This window comes from Toxorhynchites rutilus, chromosome 3, assembly GCF_029784135.1.
Source record: "Toxorhynchites rutilus septentrionalis strain SRP chromosome 3, ASM2978413v1, whole genome shotgun sequence".
In the NCBI taxonomy this organism is placed as follows: Eukaryota; Metazoa; Arthropoda; class Insecta; order Diptera; family Culicidae; genus Toxorhynchites; species Toxorhynchites rutilus.
This window is the reverse complement of record NC_073746.1, coordinates 145,467,137-145,483,440: the sequence shown is the minus strand read 5'-3', so window position 1 is coordinate 145,483,440 and position 16,304 is coordinate 145,467,137. Positions and strand designations below refer to the sequence as shown.

The 16,304-nt window shown below is 40.4% G+C and overlaps 3 protein-coding genes across 8 annotated transcripts in view; 2 read left to right on the top strand and 1 right to left on the bottom strand.

Annotated features, from left to right (window-relative positions):
* The window catches only part of LOC129773113 (uncharacterized), a 281,523-nt gene that overhangs the window by 65,748 nt on the left and 199,471 nt on the right, over window positions 1-16,304 (bottom strand). The window lies entirely within an intron of this gene.
* On the top strand, window positions 226-3,141 carry LOC129773547 (uncharacterized). The gene has a single exon (XM_055777161.1). It carries the CDS (start codon window positions 226-228, stop codon window positions 3,139-3,141), a length of 2,916 nt encoding a protein of 971 aa, XP_055633136.1.
* LOC129773546 (uncharacterized) lies at window positions 3,173-4,381 on the top strand. Its single transcript, XM_055777160.1, has one exon. The coding sequence runs from the start codon at window positions 3,173-3,175 to the stop codon at window positions 4,379-4,381; it is 1,209 nt and encodes a 402-aa protein (XP_055633135.1).

Genomic DNA, 16,304 nt, shown 5'->3' with positions numbered 1-16,304 from the left:
GCAGCAGCAAGCAGTGTCACATCGACGACGGCGTGTGATAAAAAGTACCGTTGGAAGGAGGAAGGCAAACCGAAGGATAAGGTATACGTACAAACGCATTCATCCCCGGCGAAAAACGATGAGCAGATGCATCAAACAAGTTTCATGAAAAAGGGGGCAGGCAAACAGTGCATAGTGTGTGAATAAGCTGGTCATAATATACGGGAGTGTTTTAGATTCAAGAACATGTGTGTAGAAGATCGTTGGAAGGCCGTACGGCAGCATCAGCTCTGTCGTCGCTGCCTCGGCTCTCATGGGCGTTGGCCATGTAAAGCGGATGTATGCGGAGTGGAGCGATGTTCGGAGAATCACCATCGTCTGCTTCACTCGCCGAAGCAGAACCCTTCAGAGAGGTCGACAGTTAGCAGTAATACAGTGTCATTGCATCATCTGTCGCACGAATCAACACTGTTTCGTGTGATTCCAATCACGTTGTATGGGAAGAGTCGTTCAGTGGAGACGTTCGCGTTCCTTGACGATGGATCATCGATTACGATGATGGAGCAAGAGCTAGCTGATCAACTAGCCGAACGAGGAAAACCAAATCAGCTGTGTTTGCAATGGACTGGTGGTGTTACAAAAAGGATTAATGATGCGCAGGTGATGACGTTAAAGATTTCTGGACGCGATGTGCAAAAGCAATACACATTGAATGACGTTTACACCGTTGACAATCTGGATTTGCCTGTTCAATCATTTTGTCATGAGGATATGGCAAAGAAACATCCACATCTCCAAGGCATACCTGTAGGAAGTTATCGGCAAGCGACTCCAAGGTTCCTGATCGGATTGAGCAATGTTAAATTACTTACATCGTTAAAAACACGCGAGGGTCGCCAAGGAGAACCAGTCGCAAGCAAGACTAGACTTGGTTGGACTGTATATGGTTCAACTAGCTCACGTTCAGCGCAGTACATGCATCGAACGTTGCATATCTCTACAAAATCACCAGATGAAGAGCTGAATGAGCTCGTGAAGCAATATTTTTCTGTTGAGAGCTTTGGTGTGGCCGTAGTTCCAGTAGCTGAGTGGAGTGAAGATAGACGTGCTCGAATCATTTTGGAAGACACGACAGTGCGTACTAGATCTGGGAAGTTTGAAACCGGATTGTTATGGCGGCATGACTACGTGGAGTTTCCAGATAGTCGACCAGCAGCAGTTAAAAGATTAGTTTGCCTCGAACATAAGTTGAGTAAAAATATTAATTTGTACGAAAAAGTTCGTGAGCAAATTTGTCAGTATGAAATCAAGGGATACGCGCATAGAGCAACGATAGACGAATTGAAGCGGTTTGATCCTCGGCGCACGTGGTTTCTTCCGCTTGGTGTGGCTCTGAATCCAAGGAAGCCAGAGAAAGTGCGAGTAGTCTGGGATGCAGCGGCAAAAGTCAACGGAGTGTCTCTAAATTCGAAGTTGATGAAAGGTCCGGATCTAACAGCTTCACTCACGGCAGTTTTGTTTCTATTTCGTCAAAGGCAAGTGGCGATAACAGGCGACATAAAGGAAATGTTCCACCAGCTGTACATTCGTCAACAAGATCGGCAATCCCAGTTGTTCTTGTGGAGAGATGAGTCGACAAAACCTATCGAAACGTATGTGATGGATGTCGCAACATTTGGGTCTACTTGTTCACCGTGTTCTGCACAATACATCAAAAACCGAAATGCTGAAGAACATAGAGAGGAGTACCCGAACGCAGCAGATGCTATAATCAAAAACCATTACGTGGATGACTACCTAGATAGTCAAGACACTCCAGAAGAAGTGATTCGGCTACTGCTACAAGTGAAAAAGGTTCACCAAAGAGCTGGTTTCGAAATAAGAAATTGGTTGTCGAATTCGAAAGACGTCTTGAGACGGGTCGGGGATTCCATCCCGACTTTATCGAAGAACTTTGTGGTTGGCAAAGAAGAAGGAATGGAACGTGTTCTCGGGATTGTGTGGATTCCCCGTGACGATATGTTTCGCTTCACCATAGTTTTCCGTTCAGACGTACAAGACATCGTAGAGAGTGATGATGTTCCTACTAAACGGCAAGTGTTGAGAGCAGTGATGAGCATTTTTGATCCACTTGGATTGATCGCGTCTGTAACTATTCACGGAAAGATACTAGTTCAGGAGTTGTGGCGACAAAAAATAGGCTGGGACGATTGTATTCCGGAAAATATATGGGGCAAGTGGAAGCGATGGATAGAATCGCTCAAAGGTCTTCAAGAAATCAACGTGTCACGGTGCTACTTCCCAGGTTATGATCCATGCAGTTACGATAGCCTTGAGATGCACGTCTTCGTAGATGCTAGCGAGTTAGCTTATACAGCACTCAGCTATTTTCGTATAATTGACCGTGGGATTGTCCGTGTTGCTCTAGTCGCAGCGAAATCTAAGGTTGCCCCACTCCAAGCTCTATCGATACCCCGACTTGAACTTCAGGCAGCCGTACTGGGTGTCAGACTGGCCAAAACGGTAGTGGAACATCACAGCATACCGGTACAACGTCGTATATTTTGGAGTGACTCCAGTACGGTACTTTCGTGGATTGGATCCGATCAAAGACGATATCGTCCGTTTGTAGCGTTCAGAATTAACGAAATCTTAACAGAGTCAGATGAAAAAGAATGGCACTGGGTTCCTACCCGATTAAATGTGGCCGATGAAGGCACTAAGTGGACCAAGATTCCAGATCTTTCACAGCATGGTCACTGGTTTAAAGGACCGGAGTTCCTTTACAAGGAAGAAGCATTCTGGCCGCAACAAAATCAACACCTGTCAGAAACAACAGAAGATTTACGAGTTGTTCATGTTCACAAACATCTAATTACTGAACCATTAGTTGACTTTAGTCGTTTCTCCAGATGGGAAAGGCTTTTAGGAGCATTGAGATACGTGTATCGTTTCCTCTGGAGATCTAAAAGGGTCGATAGCGAGAATATATCAACAAGAGGCGAACTACAAGCAGCAGAGAGAATTGTGTGGAAGCAGGTACAAAGCGAAGAATTTCACGATGAAATGGTGATCCTCAAACGTAACCTGGAACTAGTGAGTAGAGAGCAGCATCTGCAGCTGCCTCGAATCGAATTAACGCAGTCGCAGTCGAATAATTAACGTATCACCCTGTCTTGACGAGTTTGGGGTGATGCGCAGCGAGAGTCGTTTGGAATCTGCCAACTTCATTCAGTACGATGCCAGGTTCCCGATAATCCTCCCGAGGGGACATCACGCAACAAATCTTTTATTAGATTGGTATCATCGTAAGTATAGACACGAGAACGGAGAAATAATCGTCAACGAAATACGCCAGAGATTTTCCATTGCACGATTGAGAATTGAAGTGCGGAAGGCAGCTAAACGCTGTCAATGGTGCCGAGTCTTCAAGGCGGTGCCAAATGCACCACGAATGGCTGCTCTTCCTCCCGCCAGGCTCATGCCATTCATTCGACCGTTCACATGCACCGGAATCGACTATTTTGGTCCCTATCTTATTAAAATAGGAATAAGTTGCGTGAAAAGGTGGGTGGCACTATTCACCTGCCTCACCATAAGAGCAGTACATTTGGAGCCTGTAACGGGTTTAACGACAGATTCATGTAAGAAGGCGATACGGAGATTCATCGCGCGTCGGGGTGCACCACAAGAGATTTTTAGTGATCAGGGGACAAATTTCATCGGAGCGAGCAGAGAATTGAGGGCCGAAGTGGAGGCATTGAATAATGGATTGGCGAGCACGTTCACAGATACTTATACGCAGTGGCATTTCAACCCTCCAGCATCGCCACACATGGGAGGTTGCTGGGAGCGAATGGTTCGTGCAGTTAAAGCAGCTATAAATTGTGTTCCAGAAGCCAGAAAGTTGGACGAAGAGTCATTTCATACGCTGTTGACTGAAGCGGAATCGATGATCAATTCCAGGCCATTGACCTACATACCATTGAAAAATTCAGAGGAAGAATCGCTAACCCCGAATCATTTCCTTCTGCTTAATTCGAAGGGAACTTGTCAGCCGATGAAGACACCAGTACAAGATGGTATTGTACTGAGGAGTAGCTGGAACCTTATTCAGAATGTTTTGGATCGTTTTTGGAATCGTTGGGTTAAAGAGTATTTGCCAACAATCTCACGAAGAACTAAGTGGTTTTCTGATACTAGGCCAATTAAGGTGGGAGACTTGGTAGTAGTAGTGGATGATCAAGTAAGAAATAAATGGGTGAGAGGACGGGTCTTGAAGGTATTCCCAGGTAAAGATGGAAGAGTTCGGAAGGTAGAACTGCAGACTTCGACAGGAGTGTACCAAAGGCCGGTTGTTAAGTTGGCTTTGCTGGATGTCGAAGGTTCTAGTACAGCTTAGGACAGATTCCCAGCTATACGGGTCGGGGAATGTTCGCATCATCAGCAGCAACACTGAATTCTGGCTGCGGCATTTGTGGCGGCGTTCTAGGGCGTGTTTTCGCCACTGGTGGAGGAATTTGTGGTTGTAATTTCGCCTGTACGGCGATTTCCTCGATATACGAAGAAGAATAAAAAAAGATGAATTGGTTAGTAGGAAAGAAAGGATTCTAAGAAAATCGTTGTACTTGAAAAGATAAAAAAAATTGAATTGTTATAAAAGTAAAGGACTAAAATTTGTAAGTAAAAGACAGAAGAAAATTATAATTTGAAACTAATTAAATAAAATTTACAGCTTTGAGCAAATCCTAGAAAAAAAGGAGTTTGGCTAAAAGAGGTCCGAAAATTTGGGTATAACAGATAGTTCGAGACCCCTCGCCCCTCTCGAAGGGGCCATACAAATTAAACACAAATTTCTGAATTACTCGAGAACTAATCAAGCAAATGGAACCAAATTTGGCATATGAAGGTTTTAGGGAGCAATAACTGTTTTTATAGTGGTTTATCACTTCACCCCCCTCTCTAAGGGGGAACTGCCATGTAAATGAAAGACAAATGTCTGCATAACTCGAAAACCAATCAAGCAAATGGAGCCAAATTTGGCATGCGAAGGTTTAAGGGGACACGAAACGTTTCAATGGTGAATAGACACTCCTCCCCCTCTCTAAAGCGAGACTCCCATACAAATGAAACACAAATTTCTGCATAACTCGAAAACTAATCAAGCAAATAGAGCCAAATTTGGCATGCGAAGTTGTTGAATACGAGAAATGTTTCTATGAAGATATGACACCCCTTCCTCCCCTGGAAAGTAGAGGGGTCCAATAAAAATAATGCACATATTTCAACCACACATGACAATTGAAAATTTTCGTGAAACTATGAAGGAAAATGGGAAAATTCGATATATTGTGTGTTCTACATGTGTTCGCATGTGCATGTGTTCTACAATTACATATTGATAAGCGTTGTTAGTCCATTTGATGTTTGCGGTAACGAAATCTATCTTCGTGTAAACGGATTTTAATGTGGTAACCGCACTCATATATCTTCTTCTATCTATATAAATAAAAATGGATCGCCAAATGTGTTGATAAGAGCAAAACTAGAGAAAGGAACTGGCCGATTTAGAGTTGTCTTCATTCTATTATATTAGAAAACGTAAGATGTGATAACGAAAAATAAATTTTGGGCGGGACGAAGTTTGCCGGGTCAGCTAGTGCCTAATAACAATGATATTTATATTCTGCAAAGGTGTTGCAGATCACTTTCTTCTTCATTAAACGATGTTTTTATGCATAATCTTCCGGAAAAACTAAAAAAAAATATTATTTGTTCCCAGTATTCCAAAAACAACATCAAGTTCAATTGTCCTATATTGATATTCTAGGCATAACTGTCTCACCATGACTATTAAGCCTGTTACCAAGATTGATTGATTCAGTGAGGGAAACTTTTCACATTTCATCAAACAATAGTTCACTGCTTATAAAAACCCGGTGTATTGCGAAATTGAAACGTTTAAAGCTTCTGGTAGACAAATATGCTAGAAAACTTTGATTGCGTTTTTCTCAGTTGCTGATTTTGGAACATGGGACAACAGTGAGTAGAACGGCAGTGCAGTTCTGCAAAATGTTTGGCTTGTTAATCTCTAAAAATCGTATTGATGTTTATCCCAAAAACTCATGACTTATTGCATACTTTATCTTAAAATTAAAACATTCAACAATAAAAACATTCTTCCCCTTTAAAGAGTTACGTAATTATTCGTTATCCCTTTAAAAAGCAGGATCTTAGAATTTTAGGTTGTTCAGGTAGCTCAATGACAAATAAGCTTTATTGCTTTATTGTAAATTGTCGTTATTTTTTCATGAGATTCACTCCTCTCACTATATTGGAAACAATAACGAAAGTGTTCATTTTATTCATATCGCTGATAAATGAACAAATTTGCTATGATGAATGAATACATTATTGAATGGGGTTGAAAACTTGGCTGTTATTAATATAGTAATGTTTTTGAATCCGAACGCGTTTTTTTCGTAGAGGCGAATGAACTAAAAAGTTTAAAGCCTCTTTAATTCAATATTGTCGTCGTCCGGATTCAAAAGCATTACTGTACTTGGAACGTCAAAGGCAACAAATTAAAATTCATTACAATCGTTTTTAATATCATTCCTGGCAGTGAGTTTGAGGTTAAGTAAAAAAAAAAAGAATCAGGCTTTTCACTCGATATCGTTTGATTACTTAAACACGTAGTACTTAACCATATTCAACCATTATGATATCAATTTCCTTTTATTCACACTAGAACACATCATTAGAATATAAAATCATTGTCAGACACAATTTTCGTTTAGGATTTTTTACCGCTTGCAAAAAGCGTGTTACTCTATTACATAGAGTACATAGTTAATAATCAAAATTTATTTTTATTTTAATTTATGATATTAATTTTAATATCATAATTTTTATTTTTATAACTGTCTGACTCGGCAAACGTTGTTCCGCCATATAAATTATTGCTACTGGATATGTCGTTTTAAATAAAAAATAATAAAATATTGATAGTGTGTTTAAATATTTCAACGATCTATAAAATCGATCGAATGTAATCGATAGAATAGAACGAATGAAACAATTTGACCGGAAGTGTGTTTGATGTTTATGCTACCGAAAGTGCGCATCGTCATTCGATGAACAAAGTGAAATGTTCGTGATCAGTTTTCAGAATGCAACTCGGTGCTGATGCGCAACAAGATTTTTGTACCCAGTTGAGTTCCCACTCCTCGTGCACACATGCGCTCTGGCGAATGAGCACGCTCCGAAACACAGATGAAATGTTTGGTTGTAATCCGTTAGGGTAATTCTGACTCGGTCGTATTTCAAAACATAGGAGAGTAGATGATCAGTAGACGGATCTGGAATTTCAAAGGAAATAACGCTACCGATTTCCTCAGAGCATATTTTTTCGAATAACCATAAGTAAAAATGTGCGTATGAGGTAATCCTCGCTTTTGTCATTCAATCTCATACATCCAGCAAGGTTGTCACCTCCTTGCCCGGAAGCGCATGAGATGGAGACAAAAAAAATTATAAATTGTTCGGGCGTCGCGAAGAACCTGGTCACTCGACCCAGGTGCCCTCTACGAGACGACGTCCAGGTCCGAAGTCTAGGGAACCGTTGATGATTTCCTACGTCACTCCACACAAAAGGGAAAACTGTGCGATACCATACAAATGATGACAAGGGTTTTAAATGTACTTACAATATTTATTTGAAATTCATGTAAAGTGTATCAGTGTATGTATGTCTGTGTAGTGTGTCTCCAATCGGGCTGGGCTGGGTATGTGGTCCTCTCTTCGATGAACGGAACGGAACGTGGCCAGGATGGAAGAAGGCTGATGTTAGGTGGTCTACTCAGCCATTGGGTGCGCGCGCAGCATGCCGGTTTTCAAATTTTGATCCAGCAAATAAGAGGGCTCCTCTTTCTACCCTGGCTCCTTTTATATCCACGAAATTGAGTGACCAGCTTCCTTCTAGAGAGAGTAGAGAAGATGAAGTTATACCCACTGACCACTACTGATTCTCTTCCCAGCTTGCCCCAGCCAAGGTATGTTCTGTTCTGTTGTTCTGTTGTGTATGTGTGATGTATTTATATGGCAATCGACGGACTTCCTCAATCTGTCGCCAAGGAACCTGGAAATCAGGTTACAAGGTCTGGGTCCGAATACGTGTAATGTGGTATTGGAGCTCATTAAACACATCATTTTTCGTTTGAATACACGTGCTGTAATGTCATGACAATGCATACGTTTTGGCCTGGCAATAGCAAAGGCTGTATCGGTTTTGCTCATGATAGCGTCTCGCGAGTGAATGTATTCTTCTTCACGCCGCTTCTGTTGATTCTCGCAGTCGCTCGCTCTCTACCTTTGCATATATGTCGACCACGAATTGTTGGCATAACTCACGACATCGTAGAATGATGTTGTCCTGATCACGTCGAATCATCATGCGATACATATAAAAGTCCACACATTGTTTGTTTCGTATACTTTAAACATATGTTCATAAATATTAATTCAGGATGAGTAATGATGTTTATAATGAATAAAGTGTCTGTGGCGGGATCTCGTTTTTAAAAGTTTGTGCAATATCCGTGTTGTCCCTTCAGAACGGCCAGTGGATTTCCCCCAAAGAGATTCCTTGTGACTTGCCTGTGGTCACACGTATTGTAGAGCCTGTCACTACGTTGAGAAGGATAGGAACGTTAGTACCATCGAAGAAGAAGATAGAAAGCATCGTATGAACGATGTGTGTCGTTTATTGCGTCGCTGTGTAGTCGCCAGCAATGTCTTCAACAACATTCGAATTGGATATACACACGTGCTCTTCAGCTGGTGTTCTATCAGGATTGATGATAATAGCTTATTTCATTTTGCAATTCAAGCATGTATGATTTTAAGAATTTCAATAATTGATTGCCTACATTTAAAAAGCTCGCAGACGATGCGCTTAGCTCTAGACGAATTGATGATATTTGTGCAAGTTCGCTGAAGCTGTTATTCAACAACATAAAACATTGGTTCTATTTGAAAAACGAACAACGTTCTAATAATTTGGATATTGCTTATACAAAAGCACTAAAGTCGCGATTATGTATTTTATTCGATTTTTGTATTTTAAAAGCCGAATTTTAGAAAAATGCCAAAAAAAAATTTAGAAACAAACTTTCTCCATAGGCCACCCTATTTGGTATTAACACATAGATTTTCAATGCAACGTAGTTCGAAAATCTAAGCATTTGAACTTATCTAAAATTATCTCTCAGAACTCAGTACAAAAACTAACATAAAAAGTAGTATAATTGCTGAAATATAGTCAAATTCATACATAAAAAATTCAAATTTCCAATTTTTTTTAACGGGTCAAAACGTTGTCCCGTTACGGGTCAATAATCGATTTCCTCATACAGCATTGTTAACGCACTCGTTTCTCCGATAGCACATGGTCATTGTTTCAACCATAACTAATAGATCAGTCATTCCAAAAAAAAACAGCCAATCTACAGCAGATTACCAATATATTATTCACGATTTGCTCCCGTTTGATTTTGTTTATTTTGCAGTTCAATAATACCCGATCGACTGAGGTGGACCTATAATTTACGACCATTCAATGTGTGTATTGTAATTGGACAATTCAATTGCATGTCACTCTTTATAGTGACGTTGCCATTAAATGAGATCATTCTTAGCTTGGAGGCGATCTGGCGTAGTGGTAACATCCATGCCTCTCACGCTGAAGGTCACGAGTTCAATTCTCACTCCCGACATTCTTCCAAAAATGGAAGTAAAAGTGACGAACCAGCCAAATGAGTTGAAAATCACTATAATACAGATAAAAAAAAAAAAATTCTTAGCTACATCTAGTTCGGGGGATTTGGCTAGGAAGCATTCCAAACTTGTCGTTATTTTGACAAGAATATCATCAGTCATCCTTAAGATATTTACAAATAACCTCCTGATGAGACATGATGAGGTATTTTTTCGACAGTATGGAACAAGGCGACCAGTGATGCAGAGATTGGATATAGTAATTATCATTGCTGAATAGTCATTTATTCACCCGCGAGAAGTTCGGGTGACCGAAGTGAGGTATTTTAATGGCGCAGACGGTTCATTTAGGAGCTCAGATGTGCGCGTATGTTAGTGAGATTTCGTTTCCGCAATTTTAATAGGTCGTAAAATATGTGGTCACATTTCGTAACGGTCAAAGGCAGAAGCCGGCAGTGGAGGCAGTCAATTATTTAAATTGGTTACGGTCTTCAATTAGCCCAGCCCACGTGAGATTAATGATCTGCAATGAGAACATAAATTTATGAACGTGTGCGAGGTGCGCTTCATAATTCCGATTTTGGCAGAGGTAATCTTTTTTCCTTTTCCTTTTCCTGAGCTACAAATTCACTATCCGATTATGATTTCCAACATGCTAGGTCCAGTTTGCGAAAGTATAAATCATGTATGTCAATTCAACAAATCATGATCTCTCAGGGCGGTTGAAGTTCCGCAATTCACTTCTATTCCAACAGTCGTAATACAGCTTGTCTTCAAATCTCGCAGAAGCCAATTTCAATCAATCGGGATACTTCTTTTTTCTTTGCCCTGATCGGTTTGTCACGAACTCATTTCTCCCAATTTGAAACCGTATGCCTGGGACATGCAAGATAAGTATACCTCAGGGTGCGAGATTTGTGGACCAAGAGTTCTGTCAAGTCACGCGGAAGGTCAGGCACGCTTTCGAGTCGATCTGGATCCGCTGAAAGAAAGATCTGCAATGGATTCACTTTCAGGCGGAACGCGCTTGACCTACATCTCTGTAATACGCCTCGCAGAGTCATTTGTCGTCCACGTGGTGATCGGCCTTTAGCGATGACGTGGTTAGTGGCTGGCTGCAAGCGTACGGTTCGATTTTATTACATTGTGAATCGATATAATTCTAGTATATTATAAATAAACATACGGTGAGATGCAATTTCAATAGACCAAACGAAAGTCGCAACGTGACTCGTGCCAGCGCATAGACATGGGTGAAATTATTTACATTTGTCCCAATTCTTCGCTGAGACAATGCTGATGACGTTTGGAGGTCGGTCGGATCCTTTTGGTGGGAAGAGAAATAAGGTGAAATATTAACCGACGTGACGGATTGTCTCTAGCGGATGCATCGATGCATCATCACGGTGGTTGTTGTCTCTGCTGGCATAAATATTCATACCGTGTGTCACATAACTGCTCGCATGTATAACATTTATAAGCACGCCACTTACACTCGCGGTATGATATGTGCAGGTGATGATAATTGGACATTCTGTACGTGCACTCGGATTGGTTCGGCTGTCGGCACATCGTCGCAAGACGACATAATCCGAATCTGTTGGCTGTTGGTTGGTGATTTGTCACCTTCAATTTGTCATGTCGGCTACCGTGTCGTGGAAAAGTGCACATGAATATTGAATTCTCGGTCTGTTGGTCAAAGTTAAATCGTGGCAGAGACCAATAAGGAAACCTGTGATCGATTCTGATGGGCATCTTTGACGGGAACCCTGTGGCGAAGGCTCATGTTGAATATTAATAAACGACCTGCTCTCGAGAGCGAATCGCCTGGATGGAATGCAATGCATTGAATGCAGAAATCGATTTTTCTGTGATCCGATTCCCGCCAATAATAGTGAGATACGATGCTTGATTTCGATTTTACTTTCGTTGACCTGATTCACATTACCCGATATCCTTGCAGGTAGTTAAGGTTGAAGTTATGACATATGATATAATGAAAAATGAAAAAAAAAATAATGGACTAGGCTGGTTGAAAAGTTCGCGGAGTAAAACCTACAGTCTATCGCAAAATTGAGTGTGCAAATGCTATTTGACGTACTTTCCATTTATTTGGTGCTAGCTGACCCGGCAAACTTCGTCCCGCCCAAAATTAGTTTTTTGTTATCAATACCTCTAAACATTCACGTTTTCTTACTAGGCGCAAACTCATGAGTCCAATTGCAGAACTGTTCATTGATTGATCTTCTAATCGACCCCGTTGAATTTACCTTTTACTATAAAATTCCTAGTACTTCTACCAAAACTCATCGTTATAATATCAGATTATTTTCAGACACAATACTCGTTCAAGATTTTTCAACCACTTGCAAATAACATGTTTCTCCGTTACATGGAATAAATGTTTGATACAGAAAACATGATAAAATAAAGACAGACCTCTCCCGTCTTCTCCCCTTAGGGAGGGGGCAGGAGTGACTTTTCACCACAGAAACGTTTCGTGTCCCCTAAAATCTTCACATGCCAAATTTGGCTCCATTTACTTGATTAGTTTTCGAGTTATGCAGAAATTTGTGTTTCATTTGTATAGGAGACCTATCATGGAAACTATCATGAAAACTTTCACCTTCCCCGGCCCCAAAAACCCCTACATACCAATTTCCATGTCGATCGGTTCAGTAGTTTCCGAGTCCATAAGAATCAGACATACAGACAGACAGACAGAAATCCATTTTATATATATAGATGAAATATTTTGAATACATTGATTCTTTTGATGCATATTGTATAAGTCTTGTTTATGTTTCATCACAGTGTTGTCATCGGAAGTAGTGATTTTAAGTGATTTATACTACTGGACAATAAATAAATAAATAAAATCAAATATTTATTACTCACACATTACCCTAGCTGTACGTACAATAAAATTCCGAGAAAAGTTTTCTGCTAATTGTTTATTCCTAAAAATTGAAAACAATCTCTATTCTAGCCATCACAAAATTGAGTGTACACCTTAAATTTCTCCGAAAAAATTAGTCTTGTAAGTAAGTTTCTTTGCGAATTAGCGTACTTTTTTCATCAGTGATTGGTGTCAACACTTAACCATTGCTTGGGCAGTGTTGGTTTTTATTTTTTATTGATGTTTGCATTTTTTATCAAAATGGCAAGTTAGAGGAAAGAAATAGATGTTGTTACAAGTACAATGATAATAAATAAGAACTGTCGTGGAAATACATTGCAGGAAATAGCAGATATAGTCGGAAGAACTCACTTTACAGCAAATAAAATCATAAACCATTGGAAATACGAGGGAACCATGGAAAATCTCTTGAGTAGAAGACACAAACGTATCCTGTCCTCTGATGATGAACGAGTGATTATGCGAACATTGTGACAAACATTCCTAAATTGACTACCGAAGTGGCCGGCATCATTGGAAGACCTGTCAGCGCAGATACTGTCCGGAGAGCAGCATACAGGAACAATCTGAGAGGTCGTATTGGCCGTGAAAATTATTTCATCTCAAAGGTGAATATGAAAAAAACGACTATAGTATGCTAATGCATGTGTGAACAGACTTAAGGAGTTCTGGAACAAGGTCTTTTATACGGATAAGCCGAAAACCAATCTCTTTGAATCGGATGGAAGACAGATGGTGTGGAGAAAACCAGTAACGGTGCTCCAGGTTCAGCATTTGGTTCCACAGTAAAACACGGCTGCTGTAGTCATATGATTTATGGTACATTGGCGGCTTCTGGATCTGGAACCATGGAGTTTATCGATTCGGCGATGGACAAAATGGCTTAATTGATCTTCCTGAAACGTATCCTGCAGTCTCCCGTTCTGAAATTTGGTCTCTCTCGTGATTACTACTTTCAACAGAATAATGACCCGAAGCAAACTGACCTCATTGTGTGGGAATACCTGCTCTATAATGTCCCAATCAACTCAAAACACCTCCGCAATCACCGGACTTCAACACTATTGAGTATCTATGGTGGGAAATAAAGAACCATCTGAAGAATAAAAATCCAAAGGACAAAGCGGAACTCAAAACGACGATTACGGAAATCTGGAAGGCACTTCCTTCGACAGTGTTCAGAAATCTCGACACGACACTTGCAGAAAGTGCTGGACGCCAAAGGGGGACCATCCCAGATACTAGGGGATTGATTTTTGTTATCTGTTAACATTTCTGAACTGATTTTAATTTTCTTTTTAAGAAAAACAAACTGTACACTCAATTTTGCCACGTTTTAGATGGAGATTTTTTGTTTGTATATGAAATATGAAGTAGAAATATGACAATTTTATTTTTTTTCTTATCACTACATGAGAGTAAAATGGATCAATTTTGCAATGAATATGAGTCGCATTTAATTATTTACTTTTTAACCCCGAAAAACTCTAAAATAACAAAGCCGCATGAGGTGTATACTTAATTTTGCGATAGACTGTATGTTCAACTTGTTGAAACAAATGTATAACTTTATTAGGCATATTTATCCTTCATATGAACACACACATATTTTCAATAATTAATCAGGCCTGAGGAAGCTAATGACAAGCACCGCACACGTTATTTTTTGGTTGAAGACGCATTCTAGTGAGATAACAAACCGCAGATTTTTTTCAGCTTCGGAGCAAGTAAAGGAGGCGAGATCGATCTAGTGAGTAACAACAGTTTTTTTTTGGAACACAAATAGAATTTAGTTCATTGATTATCTTCACAACACTGTTAGCAAAGTCTATCTGTAGGTTTAGATCAAGGCCACCTGATTCGAACTTGAAATTAAGTTTGATGAAAAGCCCAAATTTATCTCAGTAGGACTCATTCGAACGCGAAAGACGCAAACGCGAATATGTGATCTCCTCGGTTTGAACATCATTGGCTCGTAACGGTAATCAGGGTTTGTCTGGTTCCCAGAGGTCAATGTTTGTCACTGATCCCAGAATGTGAAATGTAGCAATCAAATAAAATACATTTACTTCAGAAAAATAAACTTTGTGATGAAAAAACGCATTGCTCATCTATCCAAAAATAGAACCACGACCTTCCTATGAAGCATCCAGGGCCCGGTATCGGGGGAAGATCATTGAACTCGCAGCCTGTGTGCAGGGAAACATCGTCAGAACCAAACAGGCTTTTGCTTTTGAAGGAATATGAAAAATGACTCTCAATCGCTTATCTATTCAGCCGGAGAGATTTGCAGGTTTTGAAAAGGAATACTCACTCGGCCTACAACGCAGCAAGAACCCGATGTATTCTGCAGGGACCTCCTCAACGAGGAAAAATGTTGTGACCGCTGGTGGCGATGGGGCCACGGGCGAGCGAACACTCTCGTGACCATTATTGTCGCCTCATCCCATCGTTTGCTTCCCTTTGGATAATGGTACACCGTGTGATGAATAGGCTTCAACTGTGGCAGCATTTCAGCGGTCTTTGAACGCAATGAGTTTGCAAATGCGTGTGCCGAGGCCCGACCGTCAACAACTGAAATAAATTGCCACCAGCAGACACACACTGGACGGCCGAACGGAAGAGAACTTTATGCAGTATGCACCTATTTATCTTTTCGCTCAGCTGCCGCACGCTACGTGTGAGCTCGTTTGCAGCGCCTCTTAAGTGAATATCCTTATCGGGGTAATACATTTTAGAATGTGAAAAGTCCAACGATGAATACCCGGCAATTGCACTAGCTCCCAAGAATGCAGCTAATGAAGGGCGTCTCCGAAGTCGCCCGGAACGCCCGGGGCATCTCGACTTGGCCTTCAACGCATCTTCCCTGCTAATGGAAGGTCTTTCAAGATGTGCAAATATATCAATTCGTTGCGACATGGTTCATTATCCGCTGTTGACGGATAGCGATGAATAATAGACGTGCGCTCGAAATGTCTGCACGAACGGTTCTAGTTGGGGCACAAGGATAATGAGCTCATTGTTATAGATGGTGATTGATGGTAATAATAATTAATTTCACCAGTACTAGATCGGATGCCAATTATTATAAACTTTATGAAACTTGGTCTTTAGAAAATTTGTTTTATCTATCGTAGACATAATCAAAGATATTCAAATGGTTATTCTGAGCACATTTTCTTAATCTCTGAAGCTTAAAACTGCTTAAATTTTTGATGTATGTCGAATCCTGGTGTTATCTCATTCTTCCAGAAATTTGTATTCGCTATTACTGTATTCAACTCCGTGTTCTGTTTGCATGATGTGAGAAATATGATGAATTTTGGATTTTATTTTTTTTCTCAATTTTATGTATATTACAAAAAAATATTGGATATACTGTGACAGTGTCAGTATGTAGCATCTTTGCTTCATACATCCTTGCATCCTTGTGTTCGTTAACAGCAGGGATTCTCAAACTATTTTTAACGAGAGACCTTTTTTCCACAATGGAGTGATACCACAGACCAGGGCTCTGCATAGTCATAGTCAACTGAGGTTAGTCAGCTGACTATCTGACTGACTATATCCGTATTCAGTTAGTGATGACTTTTGGCTTCTTCACGCAATTTCTCCGCCAAAACAACTA

What these genes read in the sequence shown, in the direction of transcription:
- LOC129773546 (XM_055777160.1), top strand. Translation starts at nt 3,173, where the DNA reads ATGCGCAGCGAGAGTCGTTTGGAATCTGCCAACTTCATTCAGTACGAT.
- LOC129773547 (XM_055777161.1), top strand. Translation starts at nt 226, where the DNA reads ATGTGTGTAGAAGATCGTTGGAAGGCCGTACGGCAGCATCAGCTCTGT.